Raw genomic sequence first — 25,680 nt, 5'->3', positions numbered from 1 at the left:
GACCTGGAGGGACTCAGAGCGGATTCCAAACATAAAAATCAGACATTCAATGCCTGAACATAATAACAATACACCCACAATAACGAAAATTGACAACCTAACATATAAAAACAAAGTATGACCTAACAATTAAAATTAAACGACAAATGCAAACTGTTAATATAAGACATGAAAGAAAACATCAAACAGAAGTGTCAATTACATTTTATTCAGAGTTGTCTATGTGTCACTTTACTTCACTGCCACCATTTCTTCTCTACATCTATTGGAAGAGCAGAATCCTCTTCAGTTATAGTCCCACAATCATCCCTTTTAGCCAATCCTCTCCACTCCTCCTATCAGGAACCCAATAGTCAAATATCCTTCCCCATCCACATTTCTGGCCCTGCTCTCAAATGATGCTGCTGGCAGCTAATCCAAACCCCAAGAGCTATTTCGCTGGGAGTGGTCAAGAGTCTCCCAAGCTTTCTCTGTGTTGTAAATCTGCCAGAGGCAGCATTAGCTACAGACACTGTTGTCTGGCCCATCCAAGCTGCAAACAAAACAGGGTGCTGCTGACTCACGCTCCTGGATTGCCTGTGATTTCCTCAAGCACAAAGGAGATTGCGTCCTTAGCCATCATTCCACATTGGCCACCCACTATACACAACTAAGCCAAGAGCGCCAGACCTCCTGCATCATGACCTAGGAGGGCTGAAGCACGTTAGGAGCCACAGGGATTTGCTTTGTCACTCTTGTTACACAAGTCAGATGTTAAGGACTGAATGGGAGAAACAATTTAAGTGAGTAACCCAAACCTACCCTCAAATATTGAACCCAAGCTTAAGTATCTCAGGCTACAGAGTTAGGCACACTAATTTGGGAGTGACGCTCACTGAACACACTTTCCAAAGAAATGACTATGTTTACCTGTAGTGGAAAATAACATAAAGCCCCATGGATCCTAAAGATTAACCACTATATTGCAGCATGAGTTCTTGTACATCCCAAATAAGAGGGTGGAAAGTTGATACCTATGTCCCAAACACAAGAAAGTGGGGCTTCCCAACAACTCATAAATGTGGACATACTGAACTCCAACAAGAGTGTCTAATCAAAATCCACTATTCCTGAATTGGATGTTTGTATGTTTGAATGCATAAATATACCTGTACATATAGATCTGTACATGAGACGAAAAGTCACAAGGTAGCCAACGGACCTGACAGCCAAAAACAATATCTAGTACACTACACCAATGTGCTATATATATATATATATATATATATATATATATATATATAGTGGGCAAATGTCATCACTATATGCTTATAAATGGTGATTATGCTGCTTTCTCTGTCACACAGTCTCTAAGCCATCTGTTTTGCAATCTTAAGTATCATGCATTAGACTCAGAAACAACACAAAGACCAGTGATAAAAATGGTAGGATTACTAAAATTACACAACTCGGGAAGTAACTGGTTTGCCAATATTTGCTGCTAACTGGACCAATGATATTTCCTGTATCTTATAAATTGCACTCTGCTATCTCTTTCTCTTTGTTCTCCTTTTCTATCCCTTCTTTTTCAATCCCACTGCTGTTTCCCCATCTTTCACCACCAAACACAGAATTCATTCATCTGAGGTGGAGCATGTCAATGTAATGTTTCCCTATACTCATAACCTACACCAGAAGAAACAGCAGCTGAACAAACCTGCCTGTTTTATTCCACACAATGACATGGCCCAAAAAGTTATTTTAAAAACCCACTGATGTTTCAAAGAGTAAACTTGAGCACCAGCCCACACTGATTGCTAAGGATGTCAGCAGCAACCTTGATCCCTTTCATCCCAAAGCTCACTATTATTTTTGGCAGACTGGTACCTCTCCTAGCAGGAGAAGGCACAGTCCTGTGTTTCCATTCCCTCCACCAACAAAGAACTGTTAACGAAAAAAGCCCCTTTAACAGGATTCATCACTCCTTAGCCACTGCTTCCGTTAGCACCACATGCATAGCTGGGATATACAACCCAATGTTTACACCAATAGTAAGCAACTGTGTGGAGACAAGGGCCACATTTCCGATTAGCCATATGCTCAAGAGATTCCTTCCCTGTTTTCCGTTTTTAAATATTATTTACTCACAGAAGATTAAATAATTTAAAACTAATTTGCATGAAATACATTCATTAACATTCATTATTAATTAACTATTGAATTGTAAACCCTTAAATTTTAATTTACATTTTATTGCTCTCCGTTATGTTAACATGTTTTAATCTCTTTGTCTTTTAATATCTGCATTTTAATGGTCTTATGTTTACTCTATGTGTTTTAACTGTGTTGTACCCAACCTCGAGACATCAGGGGAGGTGGTTAACAAATAAAATTATTACTGTCTTGTTGCTGTTGTTAATATTATTGAACTGTAGGTAGCGGGCAGGCAAAATTAAGCAGCTAGTAGTGACCTGGAAACAACTAGAGACCCATGATTGCTGCAGACTGAGGGCCCAACTAAAAGGTATGAAAACCTGGTAGAAAGTGGGATAAAAGGAGGCTGGCTAGAAAATGTTTGTGTATATTTTTAGTTATTTTATGTTCCGGCATGGAATGCTTGCCATGTATATGTTGTGCTCTGCCCTGAGTCCCCTTTGGAGTGAGAAGGGCAGCATATAAATGTTTCAAATCTATACATATAATAAAAGTCAAAGTTTGTATGCGGAGGACAAAAGTGTGGCAGGAGGAGTATGTGCCAGCGTTCTGAATGGCTGCCGCTGTGGTGCTATTTGCATATAGTCTCTGATTGGCCAGCTTCAATAGGAGCCCCTGGTGGAGAAGAGGGTTCATGACAGAAACGGGGACATGAGAAGGAAATTTGCATATGGTCTCTGACTGGCCAGCTTCAATTCCAAGATTCCGAGATGACAAAGAGGGGAAAGGAAAAGGCCAGAGGGGGCTGGGTCAGAAAATTACCAATACAGACCAAACTTGGCACACAGAGCCCCCATGACCCACTCTACATCCTACTGCAGTTTGGAGGAGGATGAACCATGGATGATGGGACTTGCAGTACCATCACTCACATCCTGAGACCGCTGTTAACCACATCCAATGACTGATCAGGACCAAACTTGGCACATAGACCTCTCATGACCCACTTTGCATCCAGGTGTGGTTTGGCCAGGGATGGACCATGGATTATGGGACTTGCAGTACCTTTGCTCAATTCTTGAGACCACTGCAACCCTCATCCAATTACCGATAAAGACCAAACTTGGCACACTGAGTCTCCATGACGCACTCTACATCCTGGTGTGGTTTGGAGGAGGATGCACCATGGACGATGGGACTTGCAATACCTGCACTCCCTTCCCAAGACCATTACAACTGCCAACAATGATGGATCAGGACCACAATTTACACAGAGAGCCCGCATGACCCACTCTACATCCTGGTGCAGTTTGGAAGAATTTGACAATGGATGATGGGACTTGCAGTCACTTCACTCACTTCCTGAGACCACTGAGACCCTCGCCAATGACTGATCAAGACCAAACTTGGCACACAGAGTCCCCATGACCCATTCTACATCCTGGTGCACTTTCGAGGAGGACAGACCATGGATGATAGGACTTCAAGTACCTCCACTCCCTTCCCAAGACTGCTGCAACCCTCATCTAATGTCCGATCAAAACCAAACTTGGCACACAGAGCCCCCATGACCCACTCTACATCCTACTGTGGTTTAGAGTAGGGCATACCATGGATGATGGGACTTGAAGTACCTCTACTCGCTTTCCGAGACTGCTGCGACCCTCAACAATGACTGAACAACACCAAACTTGGCACATAGACCTCTCATGACCCACTTTACGCCCTGCTGTGGTTTGACTGTGGACCGAGCATGGATTATGGGACTTGCAGTACTTTTGCTCAATTCCTGAGACCACTGAAACCATCATCCAATTTCTGATAAGAACCAAACTTGGCACACCGGGTCTCCATGATGCACTCTACATCCTGGTGCGGTTTGGAGGATGATGCACCATGGATGATGAGACCCTCATCCAATGACTGATGAAGACCAAACTTGACACACAGAGCCCCCATGGCCAACTCAACATTCTGGTGAGGTTTGGGGGAGAACAGACTATGGATGATGGGACTTCAAGTACCTCCACTCACTTCCCAAGACTGCTGCAACCCTCATCTAATGACCAATCAAGACCAAACTTGGCACACAGAGCCCCCATGAGCGACTCTACATCCTGGTGCTGTTTGGAGGAGGACGGACAATGGATGATGGGACTTGCAGTACCTTCACTCACTTCCTGAAACCATAGTGACACTCATCCAAATACCAATAAAGACCAAACTTGGCACAGAGAGCCCCCATGGCCAACTCAACATTCTGGTTATGTTTGAGGGAGACTATGGATGTCGGGACTTGCAGTACAGTACCTTAACTCACTTTCTGAGACCGCTGTGACCCTCATCCAATGACTGATCAAGACCAAACTTAGCACACAGAGCCCCCATGACCCACTCTCCATCCTGGTGCAGTTTGGAGGAGGATGGACCACAGATGATGGGACTCGCAGTACCTTCACTAACTTCCTGAGACCAATGCGAGCCATTTAAATAACTGATAAAGACCAACCTTGATACATAATTCCTTTCTCAAATAACCCGGGCAGCGCCAGGTCCCCAAGCTAGTAAATGCACACCCATAATCTGCGATTGATTGGTGGATGGCATAAAAAAGATAGGATAAAAAGGTTTGCATAAAATCTGGTCCTGGCAAAAAATGTGCTGCCACTGAGAACTGTATATTCCAAAAATGAAACTTCCTTGCAGTACACTGATGTAGACTGCTCCAGCGCTTATCCTCATTTTAAGATCCCAAAATAGCTGACGGAGGGATGTAAACAGATAGAGCCACGGACACACAGGTGAGAGCACAAGAGGAAAGCAATTCCCATGAGCGCTCTGTCCTACCTTTCCTTTGTTCTAATTTCCTGTACATTACTGAAAGGAAACTGAGCTTGAAATTACATAGTGGACAACAGCACATCACAGGTAAGCGAACCCCAAAGTGAAACGAGGATGAAGATGGCAAACCTGGAGGCGCCAGGAGTGAGGGAGCGGAAAGATGACAGAAAATCTGTTTGTGCGCACTGTATTATAACTGCATAGCTAGAGAAAAGTACTATGCAAAGAGATACCACCTTGTGCAAGATCTGGAGAAGACAAGGTGTAGCCCCAGGGTACACTAAATCACTAACAGGATCCCACAGATATGGCAGCTGCTTCTTTGCCCCATCTTGTTTGTACCCCCAAACATTTTTCCTTCTCTCATGGTCCTAAACTATTTTACTTTCTGATTTGATACTACAGTGTTGTGATAGTCAACAAACTCCTGAATGTCTCTTTCTTTCTCCCTCCTGGACTCATATCAAATAAAAAGTTGACGATATCATAGCTTAATTATCCCATTGTGGAAGACAAGGAAAGCTCCCCTTCAGTCCCGGCTGTTAAAGCTGGTAGTGAACAGAACACTGAAATATTTATATAATATTTGACAAAATATACAGAGAGAGAAACACATACAGCTATTGTAATTGCACACATTTTGTTTCCAGTAAGAGATTTCATACTGAATATTCTGGCCTATTTCTGTCTTTCAGAGACATCTCATTTTAAGCACAAGTATCCGGAGAACAGTTGCTCCCTCTGGGAAAGACCACACTGGAACCCCTCGTTTTTTCATGCCGCTTTACAGTGCAAAGGGAATCAAAGCAACCACAATAGTAATCTGCTTATTTTATGATCCAGCCAGAGTGTAATCTCATGATCACAAGGAGGTGGTGTCAGCATAATGTGAAAACATCACTGAAAGTCTACCGTATTTCAGAGCATATCTCGAGTCAGCTACAAAAACCACTGAAAGGCCCAACTGAAATTGCACTGAGGGGAGGTAGGGTCCCCCAAGGTCCATCCTTTGGAGACTAAAGCATATTTAGCACGCATTAAGAGATGTTCATCGACTGATATCTGTTTTACACAAAATCTATTCATTTCCTCAAATTTCCTCAATTCACCTGCTGAGCTTTGTATTTCCGGTTTTTGACGCATTGTAAGAAAAGAAGAAAAATGCCATTTTCAATAATGTCTTTTATTTGTTTGGCTTACTTTTGTACACCCTGTAGATTTACTTTTATAAGTAGTAGAACTTCAATCCCAGAAAAGAAGATCACTCAGTGACAGCATGTCACTTCACTTCATTTCACTTAGGCGATCCCTCACTTTCCGAGGATGATTGTCTTCCAATATTCTTGTGGGTCCGTATGTGGCTGTGGAGCCCTATTCTTGCTCTGCATCTTCTTCCGCAGTGAGGGCATTGGTTTCCAGGTGGAAGGCGGTCTCGGCCAGGGTTGGCTTGACGCGCCTTCCTCATGGCACGTTTCTCTTTTTCACCCTCCACTCGTGCCTCCTCAAATTCTGCAGCACTGCTGGTCACAGCTGACCTCCAGCTGGAGTGGTCAAGGGCCAGGGCTTCCCAATTCTCAGTGTCTATGCCAGAGTTTTTAAGGTTGGCTTTGAGCCCATCTTTAAATCTCTTTTTCTGTCCTCCAACATTCCGTTTTCCGTTCTTGAGTTCGGAGTAGAGCAACTGCTTTGGGAGACGGTGGTCGGGCATCCGGACAACATGGCCGGTCCAACAGAGTTGGTGGCGGAGGACCATCGCTTCAATGCTGGTGGTCTTTGCTTCTTCCAGCACGCTGACGTTTGTCCGCTTGTCTTCCCAAGAGATTTGCAGGATTTTCCGGAGGCAGCGCTGATGGAATCGTTCCAGGAGTTGCATGTGATGTCTGTAGACAGTCCACGTCTCACAGGCATAGAGCAGGGTTGGGAGGACAATAGCTTTATAAACAAGCACCTTGGTATCCCTACGGATGTCCCGGTCCTCAAACACTCTCTGCTTCATTCGGAAAAATGCTGCGCTTGCAGAGCTCAGGCAGTGTTGTATTTTGGTGTCGATGTTGACTTTGGTGGAGAGGTGACTGCCAAGGTAGCGGAAATGATCAACATTTTCTAATGTTACACCATTAAGCTGTATCACTGGCATTGGAGAGGGGTTGGCTGGTGCCTGCTGGAAAAGCACCTTGGTTTTTTCAATGTTCAATGACAAGCCGAGCTTCTCATATGCTTCTGCAAAGGTGTTTAGAGTGGCTTGTAGATCTTCTTCTGAATGCGCACAGACGATGTTGTCATCAGCATACTGGAGTTCTATAACAGATGTTGTTGTAACCTTGGTTTTGGCTTTCAGTCTGCTGAGGTTAAACAGCTTGCCATCTGTCTGATAGATGATTTCCACTCCGGTGGGAAGCTTCCCATCAACAAGGTGAAGTATCATAGCGATGAAGATGGAGAATAGAGTTGGGGCAATAACACATCCCTGTTTGACATCCGATTCCACCTTAAATGGGTCACTTTGGGAGCCACTGCTGTCCAAAACTGTTGCCATCATGTCATCATGGAGGAGCCGCAGGATGTTCACAAATTTGTTTGGGCACCCAATTTTTTGGAGGATGGTCCAGACAGCGCTGCGATTCACTGTGTCGAATGCCTTTGCATGTGGGTCACTGCCAAAACAGAACTGCTTTTAGTGATTCATCTTAACTGTTTTGTTATCCTGATTTTTTTCTCTCAGGTTTCATACAATGCAGTGCTCAAAAAGTAAAAAGGGTTCTGTCACATCTGGGAAAATGTGAGGTCTAATCTCTGAAGACAAAGCAATGAATAAGAAATATAAATTTACTAACATGGCAGGCTGAGGGGATGATGAAATGGAAGAAGCTTCTTCACAAATGAATTTATATACTAAAGATTCCATCATTAAATTCCAGAGAACTTGTTTCATACAATGAGTGCAAACATTCATACAATGAGTGCAAGCTACTGTCTACCTCCATCATCACAAAGCTGAGCAGTAAATATAACTTTCCGCTAAATAGGAATTGACTAAACTTTAGGCAGCCTCCTGGGAAAACTGCTTAAACAAGGGTATATCTGGAGCCAGATTTCTGGATTTCTTAGGTAAGGATCAGTCAAAGGTGTTTTTGCAGGTTTCTTCATCTGAAATATAGCCTGCAGTGTCTGGTTTTTATTGGTTATCCCCATCCAAGAACTCACCAGACCTACTTTGCTTAGTTTTCAAGATCAGAAATGCCTTTGGGGAATTTGTATCAACTAGCTAATTATCCTAAACAGATAACTCTTAAGATGGCTGTGCACAAATACAGAAGAAATGCATGAGACTGATAAATGTGGGTGACAAATCCAGCACTTATAAAGTAAAAAAGCCACGGGACAATATCAAAGGGCCAACATGTGGTTGGACCTTACAGTTAACAATTATGCATAGTTACCACTAATCCACTTCCACTTAATTTAGCACTTCCTCATACACCTACCAGGCTGCCCTGGCCCTGCTTATATTTTATCATGGTCAGTCTTTTGATAGGGTTGCATTTAGGCACTTTTTTGGTCAAGTACAAGTAGCAAACGACAGTATATTTCGATAATATGACAAAGGGAAATAATTTTTGTTTTTGAAGGCCTCCTTTGCCCTTGAAAGCAGTGTGATGTTCAGAGGAATGCAAGAGGAAATTGTATCCTTCATTGCACCGGTTAAACAACTGTGAGAACAACAAGGTTACAACCCTACATAAGGAGAGCTGGTTTCATGCCAATCACTGTTGTAGATCTTGTGATGCAGATCTTGCATAGAACTTGGAATATCCTCAGTATTGTAACTGCTGGAAGGCTTCCCAGTTGCCTGCAGAGATACAAGTGGAATACAGAGTGATATATAATGTGTTCCATAAGATCCCCCATAACCATCAAACCCATATCTGCAGTTTCATACCCAAAGCAGGTATGGGGACTTACTGTAGTTGCTATAGCCACTAAGGCAGGGGTCCTCAAACTTTTTAAACAGAGGGCCAGATCACAGTCCCTCAAACTGATGGAGGGCCAGATTATAATTTGAAAACAATACAAAACATGAATACACACTGCACTTATCTTATTTGTAATGCAAAAACACTTTAAAATAATACAATAATTAAAATGAAGAACAATTTTAACAAATCTAAACTTATTAGTATTTCAGTGGGAAGTGTGGGCCTGCTTTTGGCTGATGAGATAATTGTTGTTGTGTGTGCTTTCACATCATTTCACACTAAGGTTAACCCTGAGTGTGGGCCGGGTAAATGACCTTGGAGGGCCGTATCCGGCCCCCGGGCCATTGTTTGAGGACCCCTGCACTAAGTCATGGGATGGGATGCATGTAAAATTAGTAAGTGATCAGGCTTGTCAAATCCTGGTACTCTTCCCATTTGTTATGCCTCAACCAGATCCCCAACACTCAAAGGGAAGGTGCACCTACCTGGGAGTGACACATTGAGGGAGATAACGCAGTTATTGTGATTATGTTTAGTACAAGAAATTGCACTAGAACTCTTATCTTCATGAATTGTCACTTGGTTCCCAAGTACTCTTGTCTTTGAGCCTGCAAAGGGGAAAAGGTTTGATCAGCATCAGCAATAACTGGAACTGAATGTTCACCAATAAGATGTCTGTGCTCCCCACTACTTTCCCATTACTTATCTGGGTTTGAGGGGAAAAAGAATCCCAGTGAAGTAAAATCAATATTTATATTATGTTCTTTGAAGGAAATGTCATGGGTTCTATGGGAGGAAAGGGGCCTCAAATCCCATGCTCTGTTTTTCACTGATACAGGAAAACAGAAAATTGACATTGCTTGCAACAAATATGCTTCATCAAATCTAGTTTATACCTTCCCCCCATTAATCATTCTGGGGCAGGATATTGTTTCTATGAGATCATAGCATGTTTGCCACCAGACAGGCAGTTTTCCTGCCTGGGATTTAAAGAAGCTGCTTCTGAGCTATCCTCACTACTCTTCTCAGAAACTCCTGGTCCATATTTGTGGCAATCATGATCTACTACAAGGCTAGACCACAAGCAGCAGCATCAAGAAAGGAAGGAAGATTTGTGTGGAAAACCCCAATGGTAATGACATTTATTCAAAGAAGAACTTTGAAGCAGTGCACCGTTTCTCTATGTTACAGGATGATGCATTGCAAATATGTTGCTTAGGTGCTCTGCATACTTTGGAGTGCTTGGGAATGAAGGATGGAAGATGTTCAAAACTAATATTTTGTGGTACAGTCTTCCCCTCCCACAAAACTTTCTCATCTCACCTATTTTGGGTGTCTTGTCCTTCCATCTACAGACTCAGGAGAAAAGTGGGTCCTTCTTGGTTGGTGCTTATCTCCAGAGTCCCAATGCAGAGAACCTGTAAAGGATCCTGAAAATACCAATCATCTGCCCTTCCCACTCTGTTGTGAGTTGTGGTGGTTTGTTAAGTGTACAATGTGCTTTCCTCAAAGTTCCACTTATATAAAGTACTCTTTTTTTCTGTTGACATGGGTGCAGATCAACACACATCTTTGTATGGAAGCTGTGTTCTCCTGTAAAGCCCTGGTGTCATGTCTCTCTTGTTGACACAGCAATAATAAGGAATCCCCAGTTCAGAAGTAGCCTACCAGACTTTTCCATCTGTCATGCTAAGGCTCTTCTACAGGACTGACTGAAATCATAGCTTCCAATGTAGCTATGGAGCAGGCACAGCCACTGCATCTGGCACTATGAGATGTAATATTTAGGAACATTTATTTTGAGTATACTATAATTCCTAAAATACCCTTGTCTATACTGGTTTGGGAATTCTGTGAACAATATTCTGAAAAACAATTTTCCATGTGCTTGACCACAAAATAAACTGCCGCTAGTTCTGCGGCTGATACTTTTTGCCAAAGGAAAGAACTGCCTGAGAAGAATGGATAGAAATTGGGCATGAGTGTCATCTAGCCTACCTCCTTAGCCACCACTGACTGAGACTACAATTTCACTTCTGTTTCTCATTCCCTCCTTCTCTGTTTGATTCCTCAGTTTCTGGGAAGAGGCTAGTTGAACAAAATCAGGCTTGCCTGCATAATGTGACTGAATCTATCATATCCTCAGAGAGTTACAGTTTGACATGTGCCTTGATTTATTAATCTGCCATGCCTGAAGGCTTTCACTATAAAACACATGAGACAAAAGAAGAAATACAATGTAAGGGAGAGAGAGAAACATTGCCCTCATTGAGCCGGAGACTAAGGGCCCTTCCAACAGCCCTATATCCCAGAATTTCAATGCAGAAAACCCCACGTTATCTAAGTGTGGACTTGGATAACCCAGTTCAAAGTAGATATTGTGGGATTTTCTGCCTTGATAGTCTGGGATATAGGGTCGTGTGGAAGGGCCCTAAAAGAGGATAAAAAGAGATTACAAAAAAATTAATTAAACAATAATGAAAAGCAAGTTAAGAAACATACAAATCCCCTCCCAAAAGAAGCACAAGATAATAATATGCTTTAAAAAAAACATTAAAGCAGGACAAAGAAGAATATTTGAATACCAAAAAAGTAGGAATGTCATGCACATGAGGCCACAAGAAAGAAGCAGGAAATAGCATAAGGGTGTGTAAATTTTTAGTAAAAGGATTACTAATTGATAAATGGCAGGACGTGGGAGGAGAACAGAGAAAGCGACCAGAATAGATGAGAAGGGAAAAGATCATGAGGAGAAACAAAGGTTATGAGAAGTTTAAACTTAATATGGACCAGCAAAGGAAGCCTTTTAAAAGAGACAGAGATATAGTATTACTTAAATCCAAAGAAAGAAAAATTGAGGTTAGACTTTTGCTGAGAGACAGACAGGCCAGGAAGCCAGACACTGATCATCAACAGTTGTCAGCAAGGCATGAAACTAAAGTCTGAATAAGGAATACAGCCGAATCAGTCTATAGGAAAGGGCAAACAGCAGCACTGCTACAAAGAAAATCATTTGAAATTTTAGCCAGAATGGCACTGTGGGTGACGTATTCAAGATCATGCCCAAGGTCCTAATGTGGAGACAAAACCAATTCTGGACTAAGAAAGAGAAGAGAAAAGTGTAAGTACAGAGGAGGTAAATACAACACAATCTGTCTTCTGCAAATTGAGTTTGAGATAACAATCTGACATGTACAAAGAGACAGCTGTGAGACAAATGAAAATATTAAGAAGAAAAGAACAGAGGAGAACTTGAAGAAAGCTGAAAAGCAGAGCTGGACTTCAATCAAGATGCCATCAATGGCTCCTCAGGCCAAAAGGAGGGGTGAAAGTGCAAAAAAAGTATAAACAAAGACAGGGTCAACAAACTGAGCCCTGATAGATTCCAGAAGAAAAGCAAAACTGAGAAAAATGGAAATCACTGGCAGAAATGTTTAATGAGATAGGCATGAATCTAATAAAAGACTAACAGCCCCGAAAGCCAGTGCAAAGCACTATGAAGAAGACAATTATTAATTGTATACAAAGCTCAATAATTATAAAGGAGAAAAGATAAGAAACTAGTCCAAGTGAGCATTAGATTTAACACATGAATACTTAATATAATATAATAGATGTTAGAAGTCAGCTAGTTGCAACAAATGGAGAAGTAACTCAGATTGTTCAGAAATGAAAAAGGAATAAAGTCGGGCGAATAAGCAAGGTGGAGCCATGTTGAGTTTTACGTAAAACACATTTTTTTGGGCTCCTGAAGCCAAAAACTTCACTATCCAAATGAATTTCTAAGTGTAGAGCCTCAAGTCCTACAGGAGAAGAAAGAATGGACAATTTGAGGCTCCCAAAACAGTTTTGTTTTGGTAGAGTGTTTTTCAATTGGATGTGAAACAGGTAAACAAATGTCTATGAAAACTATAAATCTTGTTAGATTACAGCAGCTAGGGACTGGCTAGCCTACATCTGTGCCAATGGTACAGACACTGCTGTTTCCCACCTATAGAACATTTTTGAGTTTACAGTAACTTGATTGAAATGACACCAGTCAGACAGAGTTATAAATAGTCTTTGTGCAAACAGAGTTAGAAATACTCTCTGAAATAACTATTATAACTAGGAATGTTTAGTGAAATATACTGCAAATGCCCAAACATCACCTAATATATGAACACTCTGCATGAGAAGTGCACATTTCTTCAACAAATGAAACATAAATGTACACATTAAATATATTATGTAGGTTGATGTTCTTTACCACTAAAATATACCACAATTACTATGTTTTACAAGTACCATGTGACTTATAAGTATGGTAAATATAAGACTAATGCAATTTCTCTGAAAAATAATGTTTATAGACTAAAAATGTCTATATGATATGGTGAAGCACTACACAGAGTATACAATTCCATAAGCTTGTTATTTGTGGTGTGATCAGAATCTGGGGATTAAATGCATTTTTATATCATCATGTTTAATGGTTTTAATAACACAAACAGTTTAATTGTTTTTAAATGTTTATACTTATATCTTAGTGTATTTCCATTGTTTTATATTTATAATTAGCCGCCTTGAGTTCCTATCATGAGAACGGAGGGATAACAATAAAATAAATAATAATAAATAAATAATATTTAATAAACATAAAAAAGAATTCAAAAGCCACATGTTATCCTATTACATAAGTGCAAAATATCTTATCAAGAGGAATGCTGATGATGGCAATCTGGTGACTAGATAATATTGTTTTTGTGCCTCTGGTGATGATGAGTAAGTTGTCATCACCCCACCCCACCCCACCCCAGGGAGGAGAGGAACAAAAGAGGCAATACACAATTTCTTGGGATGAAAAGGGCACAACTTTATTGATTAATAATAACAACAACAATGACAACAACAACAATAATGACACTTTATTTGTATTCCACCCTATCTCCCTGAGAGCAGATCCCAGCATATACAAACATATACAGACACAAGGCCTTGAAATAGTGAAACACAGATACACAGAAGGGCTTCCCCTTCATCTCCTGCTCTGGGGTTGTTGCTCATCTCCTGGTTCTAAGTAGATGCTCATCTCCATTTCAAAGCCGAAGAGCCTGCATTGTCCATAGACACCTCCTAGGTCATGTGGCCAGCATGACTGCATGGAGCACCATTTACCTTCCCACCAAGGCAGACCTATTGATCTACTCACATTTGCATGTTTTTAAACTGCTAGGCTTGCTGGGGCTAACAGTAGGAGCTCACCCCTTCCCACAGATACAAACTGCCAACCTTCTGGTCAGCAAGTTTAGCAGCTCAATGGTTTAACCTGTTGTGCCACCGCAATGGGTTAAACCATTAAAATTTAGTGCAATTTTGGCTTTGCATGGAAACCAGATAGAACATGTCTCTAGGCATTTTCTAGGCCTTCCAGAGCGATTTGATGGTATGCTTCAACTGGAAGTCCAAGATCTTGTTAATTTCAGGGAAGAAAAATAGGTTCCAGATTATGAAAGAAATCATATTCAGGTCTTGAAGCGAATCCCTCATGTAATATGTGAGCCTACTGTATATTGATATCTAATTTGGTAAATAAATAACTGAAATGATAGGAGGACAAAAATGGACTATGGCAAGGACGTGCCTCACTTCATCTGTACAGCCAGACGGTAGATATGAGTAGAATCTATATATGATACAGTGAACCAGCTACACCACCTGATTGACTGGTTCAAATGTGCAGTTGCTGGAAGAAGAAGTAAGCTGCTCATCATACTAAAAACCCTCTCCTACCCAAGCTCTGTGTTACCAAGCAAAAAGATATCCCCAGCAAGATGAGGTAGGAGGTGTACAATTTTGAGAGTCTAGGTGAAGCAAATGGTGAAGTCAAAGAGACTTCAAACAGAGACAGATTGGCAAGCATAGGCAAAGGACCTTCAATCCTTCTATAAAGGATGAAGGGGTAAAAAATGATTGTGAGCAAAACAAAAGAGACATTTTAATGGTTACTAAGGAAGTTAAATATAAAAAAGAAAGAACGGGAACTCTCTGATTATCAAACAGTATGGGCTGGATCTGGACTGCAGGAAATCAGGGATCAATCAATTTGAACTGCTTTGAATTATATCAATAGCCAGGTGCATCAATATTATGAGGGAACTCAAAAAGAAGAAAACTACTACAATAAACTGGGGTGTTTTTTGGGGGGGAGGGGGGTGGGGAGCATGGATTGGGGCAGAAAGAGAAAACAAATCAAAACAGAGTCCTGTGCCAGCTGCAGATAGCAAAAAATAGTGGTGAAAACAATATCTTATTTCTTGGCTTTTAAGCTTTTCTGTAACTTTATTCCAAGCAACAGAAAACAAACACCAAGGAAGAAATGGCAAGAAAAGACGAGTCCTGTGAGATGTTGTTCCTTCTATCTTTTATTTTGGTAAATCATTTGGGTTAGCTGCCTCTACTTGGCATTAGTGTTTCAGATGCTTTTGAAAGCAACCCGCAAGATCTTTTGATGCCTGGATCAAAAAGCTTGCATGCTTTTGTTTCAACTCCTCTAAATGACATCATAATCTTCAGCAAAATTTTAAGCAGCTTGTCTTCTTGACAGTTAACATAAAACGTCTCTTCTTCACAAAACTGGTCATCTTTCCCATTTGCACAGGACTTACATGGCATAGGGGTTACAAGACTGAGCTAAATATCAGTGAATCGAGAGCTGTCAGAATCAGGAACTTTTATTTTTGTGGGCGATCATTGCAAATAATGAATTTGTAGGTTGGAACAATTTCTCATTGGTGAAAAATCCAGGGGCTCTAGACTAGTCCTGTTCACCCAAACTGGTTATAGGGCCTAACTAGGCAGGAATGACTATATGAACTACTTTGGTCTGGGCCCTTTTATATGAAATAAGGTCTTAGGGCCTAAATATCCCAAAGTCACCAGTTCCTGTGTGATCTTGGAAGCTAAGAAGGGCTAACCCTGGGTAGTACCTGGATGGGAGACCACCAATGAATATAAGGTGCCGTAGGTTGTATTTCAGAGGAAGTATTTGTTGCCTAAGGATCCTTCCACACAGCCATACAATCCAGAATATCAAGGCAGAAAATCCCACAATTCTGTTTTGAACTGGGATATCTGAGTCCACACTGCCATATGTTCCAGTTTAAAGCAGATAATGTGGGAATTTATTCAGCTGTGTGGAAGGGGACTATGAAAACCCTATGAAATACATGGAGTCACCATAAGTTGACAGGCAAACTGAGGCACACACATGTCCTGGAGTTTTTCTCTTCATCCCTTGGCTCTCATGCCCAGCTTTGACACCTGTCTTTGACCCTTTGCTCAGCTCTTAGTTTCCAGGCTCATGTCTAACACCTGCCAGCTTTAACACCTAGTTTGACACTCACTTTTGCCATGGATTCCCTAGAAAGGTCCTCTTTCAGTCTCAGCTTCACCACCAGTCACGTGGGAATAACGGTAATTACACAGATCCTTCCTATAAGGTTGCTTTAAATGTGAACAACATGATGGTATGAAGTTCAACAAACATTCTAAATATCAAGAAGTATTTTAATTGAGATGCAAGATGGAACAACTTTGTTAAACCATATTTAAGTACAAATTGTACAGGAGTAGGTAACAGTTTTCTATGGGCGGATCCAGACAGGCCTTTATCCCATGCGAATCCATGTTTTAAAAATCATGGATTTCCCCGGGGGCCTTTCCACACCCACCCTAGAAAGTGTGTGCTTGCAAGAACATCTGGAGGCCCTAGCCCCTTCCCCAAAGCCCCCAGACCCCTTAGAAAAGTAATGAAAACTTACCCGGTTTCCATTACAGGCTTTGGCCAACTCTCCTGTCTCATAGAAATGACGTGCCAAGAGAGTGGGGGAGGGGGAGAGATTATCCTTCCCCCTTCCCCCACTCTCCTGGTGCATCATTTCTAAGTGCCAGGAGAGCTGGCTGAAGCCTGCAATGGAAGTCGGGTAAGTTTTCATTACTTTTTTAAGGGATCTAGGAGCTTTGGGGGCGGGGCGGGGGGGGGGAATTCACATGGTTTACCAGGCTTATTTAGCCTGATAAACTGTGGGAATACTGTTGGGATTGCAGTATTCTGCACTCCAGAACCGGAAATAGTGGGTTTATCCCGTGCCTTCCAAGAAGGCAGAATAAACCCACTATCTAATTACTTTGCTACAAACCAGGGTTTTCCTGGTTTGTAGCTAATTAATTCAGGACTGTCCAGAATGTTGTCTGGACAGCCCCTCCTCTATTGCAGTAGATACTGTAATGAAGGTACTGTCTAGATGGGCCCTATGTTATTGCTCAGTCATGCACCAAAGGGACGACTAGCATCAAGAAATCAAGACTTAGCAAAGAAGGTATGAAGCAACTAGGTGAGATATTCAAGTGTAAAAATATATTATTTAATACTGAAGTCAAAATAACCCAAGCCACATTTTTTGTGATTTTTGTGAATGGAAACATGTATTGAAAGGTGGACAGTAAAAAGAGAATCAAACTCATTTGAGACATTGTGCCGGAGGACAGTGTTATAAATACTATGGATTGCCTAAACAATAAACAATTGGGTTCTAGCGTAAATCAAGTCTGAAATCTCAAAGGAAACCAAACTGACTAAAGTGAAGCTATTACACTTCAGACATATTAGGAGACAACAATGGAAAAGACAATAATATTTGATAGAGTGGAAGGTAGTAAGAAAAGAGATCGACCGCATTGCAGATAGATTGTTTCAATGAATGAAGCCACAAGACTTTACAAGTTTAAATGTTTACAAGACTTGAACAGTGCATTTGATACATGCTATTCATGGAGAATTCTCGCTGAACAACAAAATCTATCTGACTTACCTTTTCTGCATTGGGAAAGCAATGCACTATAAATCTCTTATAAAATAGAAGAGACAATCATATTTAGATCATAGATACCACAGTGATGGGTACAGAATAAAGGTGATTTCATGCCACTGATTTGCTATGTTTTGCTATGTTGATAATGTTGAGTAAATATGTGCAGAATTGACCATGCAACTGCTTTTCACTGCCCCCAGGCTGCAGTTTCACCATGATCAGGAAAGAACCACTAACTGCTGTGTTTAGTGTGGGTGTACGGTACATGAAAGTTGAATACAGGTACATGTTTGTTTATTAATCTATTAAATTGTTTATAGGCAGTTTTTTGTCAACTATCGCTACCTAACAATGTACCTAGTACTAATATTTACATATCAGTTTCTGACACCTATTGCCCCAGACAAAAGAGCTTACACTTTACATAAAAAGCTCTGAATGATTTAACAGCAGTTAACAGTCTAACATGAGTCTACAAATTAAGTTTTAATCAATTACATTTGTTGTAATATTCACATCAGTAGCCAAGAAAGAATAGGCAACATGTGGGATATGAAAAGCAAAAAAAATTTATCCAGAACTCAGTTCCAACTAAAGAACTGTACTCTCTTAGAAGGACTACAACCAGATGTTGACTTGAGGCACTTCTAGAAAAAAAGCTTACTGGATGATGGATGCGCTGAATCAGTATATTAAAAATGGTTGTCCATATGGGAACCAGTACTGACCTATGTCTACAGTGATCACTGTTAGTCCAGACAGACAATAAACATCACTCCATTCTATTGCAAGTCATAAATATCACTCACTGATTAAAATTACACCAGAAGGCAGCCCCGCTCCACCCTACAATGAGAAACAATAAACTTAAAGCCCTATATCGCCCATATAAATGTTTATATATCTCTTTTTCTGTTTCTAGACTAATCAAGGAAGTGAATGATACTCAGATCAGTAAATATTTAACCATAAAGACCAACCTTCTGGACGCTGGATACAGGTGTGCTGGTTGTCACTCAAGAAAAAGCCATCGCGGCAGTGGCACTCGTAGCTTCCCATCATGTTGACACAGGTCTGCTGGCAGCCGCCGTTCCCTTCTGCGCACTCATCCACATCTGGTCCAGGAAGCAAAGGAGAGAATGAGAACAATCTGATACTTACTGGTTTCTGTTATTTAAAGTATTTATAAATAACTTTTCTACCCACTAGAACCATCAAAGCAATGTACAATCCAAAACAAATGCAATAACGCAACACAAAAGAATAAAAACTGGAATAAAAATTATTCAACAGAAGCCACAATAATATTAACATCCATCATATGCCTGGCAAAAAACAGTGCAAGTTTGGCTACCAGTCTAAAAATGCAGAAGGGATGGAACCAATCTGACTTCTCTAGAATTTCTCTGGAATGCGGCTAAAGAAAAGGCCCCATTTCATCCATTCACCCACCCATCTAACCACCCTACGACAAACTAGAAGACCATCTTGTCAGTTCAAGGTCAATGACATATGGAGTCTAAAGCTCACACAATACAAAAGTATGATCACTTCATTTTGCATCACATTTTCTACATAACACAAGAACATCATAATACCAGAAGAGGCATATTACCTTAGAACATTCCTATGTAAAAAAAAAAAAACGTTTTTAAAAAGCAGAATAAGGGTAAAACTATGAAGACAAGAGAAAATTGGATTCTTAATATGGTGCTGTTCCATTATCTCCTTCCCACCTCCTATTTCATAAACAAGGGTTGATTCCATGATGGTGCCATGTGTGGGGCGAATAATAGGAAAACAGGAGAAAATGATTTTACTCCTTCAACTCCTGATCCCCACCCCCTGTAAAATGGACTGTCCTTCTCTGTCTATCAACTTCTTTTGGCCTCTGCCTGGATAATGAAACAGTACCCTTAATACTAAAGAAGACCCTGGGCCAAGAACCTAGCCTCCAATCCAGCAGTATTCCTGAGTACACTCCTTTATACATTTCCAGATAAATTAATTCTCTGGAGAAATGTAAAGTGCCGTATTTTGAGATCTCTGGAATACAATATAAATCTGTACTTGCCATATCAAACATTGGATATTCTGCCCTCCATCAACATTAATGTCATTCAACATACAACCCCTCCTTCCATGCACACTGCATCTATTGGTACGTTCATTTTTATAGATCATTTACATTATACCATTCTTGGTCCATTTAAGTTTCAATGTCTTTTGGCTAATCAGAGATGGAATGTATCTTCACTCCACAGTAACAGTAGTTCAGGATTACTTTAACTGTCATGGCACCATCCCATGGAATCAGGGAATTTGTAGTTTAGTGAAGCTAGAATTACAATATTGGAACAATCTCACTGAGAAGATCTAAGGATCTTAGAACTGTGATTTTTGGGGGGTGTTAAACTGCAGTTACAGTGAGCAGGCAAAGTATTCTTTCTAAATTAAACAGTTCCTCTTTGGCAATTCAGTCTATTTCATTGTCTCCTGTTGGAGAGGAGATAAAGAAGCTCTCTAAATTGTCCCAGTGTGCACTTCCAAAAGATAGAATTAATTATCCATTTCCATCCTTAACACAAACCTCTTCATTTTAGCAAATTAGCACTGGCATGGAATATATCCATATATATCCAACCAGGGTTTTCCTGCTAGTAGCAAATTAATCCAGGATTGTCCAGGACGTCATCTGGCCAGCCCCTTCTTTATTGTGGGAGTTACTGCAATAAAGGGGCTGTTTGGATGCACCCTAGTTGCTTTTTATTACAGAAAAATTAAAACACTTGAAACTCCTTTTAGTAAATGCAAGAAGACAATATGCCTGAATTGATTCTTCTCTCTCTCACTTCTGCTGATTAATCTCAGCTGAGTCAAATACACGTATTCCTTATCTGCCAAAAATTCAATACAGGCATTTGCTTTGAACAAAGCAACACTTAGCAGTAGGAAGCAATGGTGCCAAGATCAACAGCAGTAAGGCTGTTTTCAAATAAACTTTGTAGCTTCTTTGATTAGTGGGTTTAAAAAGAGAGGATTTAAAACAACTCTGCTATGTACACTTTTTCCTAGCGTTGATTGCCAAACTCCAGACAGATATGCCTTAGTAGTCCTTGATCTACAAGAATCACTCGGTGGAAATTCAAGACAAGTATAGTATAGCATACAATTATGTTTCTTAGAAAACAATACTCTGAGTATTTAAAAGTGAGCACTGGGTTTGGTGCAATGATTATTTTTTTAAGAGAATGAACAAATCATTAAGTTGGGCAGTTTTCAAAATCTTCATCACAGATGCTTTCCCATTCTTCTTCCTGGCTTTTAAAAAAACTTAAAACGCAACAATTTTTTTTGTTGGAGCAGAGAAACTTGTAATCAGAACTTACTAACTGTAAGGTCCAAATGCCCCATCTGCTTTTTTGCTTTCTTGTCCTTTTTTCAATTTTGGTTTATCAAAATAAAGCCACATAAGCCTCTCCTGGTGCACAGAAATCATGCGAAAGAAGGGCGGGGCGGGGGGGGGGAGGAGGAAAATCGCTTCCTCCCCCCCCCCCACCCCCCGCTCTCCTGGTGCATCATTTCTACACGCCAGGAGAGCTTACCAAGGCTTCTAATGGCGGATAGTTAAGATTTTACTACTGGGGGCTTGGGGGGAGAGGGGTAGGGCCTCCGGACGTTCTCTCGGGCTAGTCCCAAGAGAACATCTCGACACCCATGCCAGAAAGCGCATGCTTTCTGATGTGGGTATGGTCAGCCCCCCAAAAAGCATCCATGTTTTTTTAATGTGGATGTTTGTGGGATAAAGGGCTGTCTAGAACCATCCTCCGTTTTGAGTAGATAACACAAACAGCAGCCTATAAACATACTAGGTAGTTTATGATGTGATATTTAGTTATGATAAATCCATAAATACTTAAGAGTGCCATTTCATTATAAACACAATCAGTTTTGCAAAATGATTTTCTGCAGAGTTACAATAAAATAGTTAAACCCTCTTTTCCATGCAGTTGTTAATGGGCAACTCAACCAGTTTCAACTAAAAGTATTCTGAACAATACACGTGACCTTTCTTATTGTTTATTTCATTTATATTCTGACATATTCCTCTCAGAAGGAAAGGAACAGACACTCTGGAGGCTTAGGCTACTTTCTATGGGTTCTCCTCTCACTTTGCATAGGACCATATAATCACTATGGTCACTCCTCATATTAGAGTATTTGGGGGCCACCAACACTTTGTTCAAGGATTACATAAAAATAAACAAAAAAATAATCTGATTATGATTTTATATAGTTTATTCATATCTCCTGATATATTATTAATATTCCATTATAATAAATTACTATGCATATGTTCTAAACTCACTAGCTCTGCATTCTGGCATCCTAATAACTGTTGTTGCTGATTACACTGCTGTTTTCTAACTCAGTGTTTCTCAAACTGTGCTTCTCCAGGTGTTTTGGACTTTGGCTCCCAGAAATCCCAGCCAGTTTACCCACTGCTATGGTTCTGAAGTCCAAAACATCATAGTTTGAGAAACTCCGTAAGGATCCAAACTTCACACATTTTTATGATAACAAATGCATTTTCACAAAGTTATCTACATTTAAATCTAATGTATCTCTTTGGAGCCACTGTCACTCATTTCAGTATTTTAAGTATGTTGGTTGAAACATGCTGATGACTAGGGACAGATCTACACAGCCCAATTATTGCAGAAACTTCCACAATAAAAAGGGAGCTGTCCAGATGACATTTTGGACAATCCTGAATAGATTCGCTCCTTCCCCCCTCCCCTCTTTCTCCTGGCGCATCATTTCTATGTGCTAGGAGAGCTGCTGCAGCTCTACAATGAAGGCTGATAAGTATTCATATTTTTTAAAGAGGGGCTTAGAGCTTTTGGGGAGGGGGTAGAGTTTCCCAGTGTTCTCCCAAGCCAGTCCCAGAAGAACATCTGGGTACCTACCCCAGAAAGCGTGCACTTTCTGCGGGTGAGTGTGGACAGGGTCCCAAGAACATCCACTTTTTAAAAACGTGGATGCTATTGGGATGAAGCCCTGTCTGGAAGGGCCCTAGGTCAGAAGTTCAACCTACTGGAAAAGCCTTTGGTATGTCTCATCTTTTGGAACACTAGTTGCCATAAATACACAGTTTCTCCCCTGAGTTACTATGGGCTAGATGAGTGGATGGAGTGCTGAGGTGGTGCCTTGAACTGAAGGAAGGTTCTTCCTCTCACGATTTTTAATGTTCTGCATCAGAAAACAAAGGAGAAAGGCAACCAACCTAATTTCTCAACACAGAAAGAGAAGGCAAGAGGCCCAGTGCCAAAGAAAACCTCTTGTGAACTCAAGCATTGCAAACCCAACAACTAAATGGAAAGCTGAGCCCCTTGGACATCAATGGTGAGGCCATAGAATAGACTCCGGAAAAGCCAGAGTAGCAGGTCAGTGACAGCATGCAGAGAGAAGAAATTCCAGATCAAGCCCAAATACCTGAACAAATATCTAAGGGGTTAATTAAAACACACACATTGGCGCGTATGCACTGAGAAAAAGCAAAATGAAGATAAAAGTAATGCCATACATGGTCTCTTGCAGACAGATATTGCCACAGTCAATTGTTAAAATGTTGTTCTTAAACACAACAATTTTAGCAGTTGTTTAAACAGTTCCAGAAGCCTTCTGGCTTCAAAGGAAGACTGGAAGATCTGTCTCAACACAAAACAATGTAAACTGAAGAAGCTCCTCACTAGTTTGTCTAACAAAAATACTTAAATAACATCATGATATTTTGGAGTCTCATCACATAATATTTCAGATTTCAGATCATGAAGCATAAAGTAATGAATGAAGAACTGGGAATACACCTAACTACTAAGAGGAAAAATCCATAGAAATATGGAACATAGGGAAAAGTTATTTTCCCCTTTTCTGACAGCAGACCAAGGTATGACCCCCAAAGACATAATCTTTTGTCCTCACGTGCAATGATGGAAAAAGTTGAAGATTTACATCTAAGGCTAGGGCATTCCAAGTACTAAGCCAAATCTAGTCCAAAAGCAGACTAAGTCACAAATTTCAGAACAGGCAAGAATTATAGGGAAGAATTGTCAAGATCAAGCTGTAAATATTGTTCTCAGCAACATAGCAGTGTTAAAATTGAAGCTGTATGATTTCACTTCACCCATGGAGACTTCTTACTCACTAGGAATCCTTTAATTCTGACCAGACCTTCTCTAGAACTAAACACTCTTTCTGATAGCCTTAAGGGAAGTCTGTAATTTCATTTGACATGACTTCTTGACTTCTATGGGTTGTGAGAAGGTACAGTCGCATTGGCTGCATTCAGACCAAAGGTCCCGGGTCCACAAAGACAACAAGTTCTTTACTATCCTCAATGTTGTGGAATGGAGAGGGGCTTCAACTCATGTTCACAGATGAGAATCTCTAGCAGGTGCATGGATCGGTCCCAAATAGTTGCAAGGTTAACATTTTGTTCCCATCTCTGCACAAGTGTGAGATCCTAGGTAAAGTCTCATCTATAAAACTAAAATAGCAACAGTATTGTTATATCTGTAAAATCCAATTTTTAGAAAATCCATGTATATGTCTTTTGGCAAGAGAAGCTCCCACTGTTCAACTGCAACCTAGAAAACATCCTCTGAGCAGATAAGTTTCTATCTCAGGCAGCTCATTTTAGTATCGATTGAAATTGGTGCTATCCTTGAGAAAAGGGAACCTCAAAGTATATAGTATGAGGTTGAACAGAGGATATTGAACAGAGGATATTGTGTTCAGGAATTTGTCCTTTCCTTGAAGTTCCATGCATATATCTCTAGCCAGATTAATCTATAGCCACGTTACATCAGAAAGCTCCAGCAAATCAGGGAAGTATTGTGTGTATGTGATTGTGTATGTGTGTTTTCTTGATGATATCCTTTCTATCTTCCACAGGTCAAAATCTCCTGCACACCAATAACTCCCTGTAAAACTCTCACTAATAAAGGAACAATTACTTCTTAATTTCAGCCCAAGACAAGACAAGACACTGGTTAAAACTAGTGGCTAAAATGACTATATACCTAATGCCTATTTTATTAAAGGAAACACAGACAAGGAAAAAACTAAAGCCCCCATCTTTGATTTGTACAGCTCAAATTCCAGCTGCGGTTCAAAAGGTCACTCAGAATCTTAAGAGGGATAAAGTGAGCGATGGTACTGGAACTTAGTCTAGCAATAACTGTGTTCCAAGCATATACAAATCTCAGAAGAAGCAAGTCTTTAATATCCTGCTCTGTCATCAGACTTAGTCTCTCTGTCTCCCATATTACAGACAATGAAGGCATCAGACCAAAAACAGGAAAATATCTCCTTCCAGAGATCTGAATGAAAAATATACTCTTCATGCTTATGGTTCCTTCATTGGTTGTAAACTCCAAAAGGCTGCAGTTCATTGCTGCAGTTCATTGCTGCTCAACCGATTGCTTGGCGAAATAGTTCAACTTAAAATGATATATGGCTTGGTTTTTAAAAAAGTCACATTTATGTACAGCGAAAAGAAACAAGTGGAGAGAGACTCAAGGAGGCTGGTGTCTCAAAACTTGAGGAGCCTGAAACCAGGGGCACCTCAAATGAGGCAGTGCCTCGGGGCCCAAACACTTACTTCCCAGAGTTGTAGCTGGAATAATAACCTGAACTACAACCAATTAATTAATTTTCTTGGTAAGAAAATATTACTGTTGTTACTCAGGATCCCAGTCATCAACTGTCATTAACTGTCAAAAGACAGAGGCTGATAGGAAATGGTTCATGAAACTCACGAGGAAAAAACATCCCAGGGCACATCAAGACAGCCCCTTTATTGCGGTAACTCC

At 40.6% G+C, this 25,680-nt stretch overlaps 1 protein-coding gene across 5 annotated transcripts in view; it reads right to left on the bottom strand.

The window, feature by feature from the left end:
- Positions 1-25,680, bottom strand: part of SCUBE3 (signal peptide, CUB domain and EGF like domain containing 3) — a 143,533-nt gene that overhangs the window by 66,409 nt on the left and 51,444 nt on the right. For all 5 annotated transcript variants that reach the window (XM_060773095.2, XM_060773091.2, XM_060773092.2 and 2 more), the window contains exon 4: positions 18,784-18,918. In XM_060773095.2, coding sequence (XP_060629078.1) covers positions 18,784-18,918 — 135 coding nt within the window. The remainder of the gene's footprint in view (positions 1-18,783; positions 18,919-25,680) is intronic.

The sequence above is a fragment of the Anolis sagrei genome, chromosome 4 (assembly GCF_037176765.1).
Source record: "Anolis sagrei isolate rAnoSag1 chromosome 4, rAnoSag1.mat, whole genome shotgun sequence".
Taxonomy (NCBI): Eukaryota; Metazoa; Chordata; class Lepidosauria; order Squamata; family Dactyloidae; genus Anolis; species Anolis sagrei.
The sequence above is the reverse complement of the archived record's forward strand: the minus strand, read 5'-3'. Positions and strand labels throughout refer to the sequence as shown.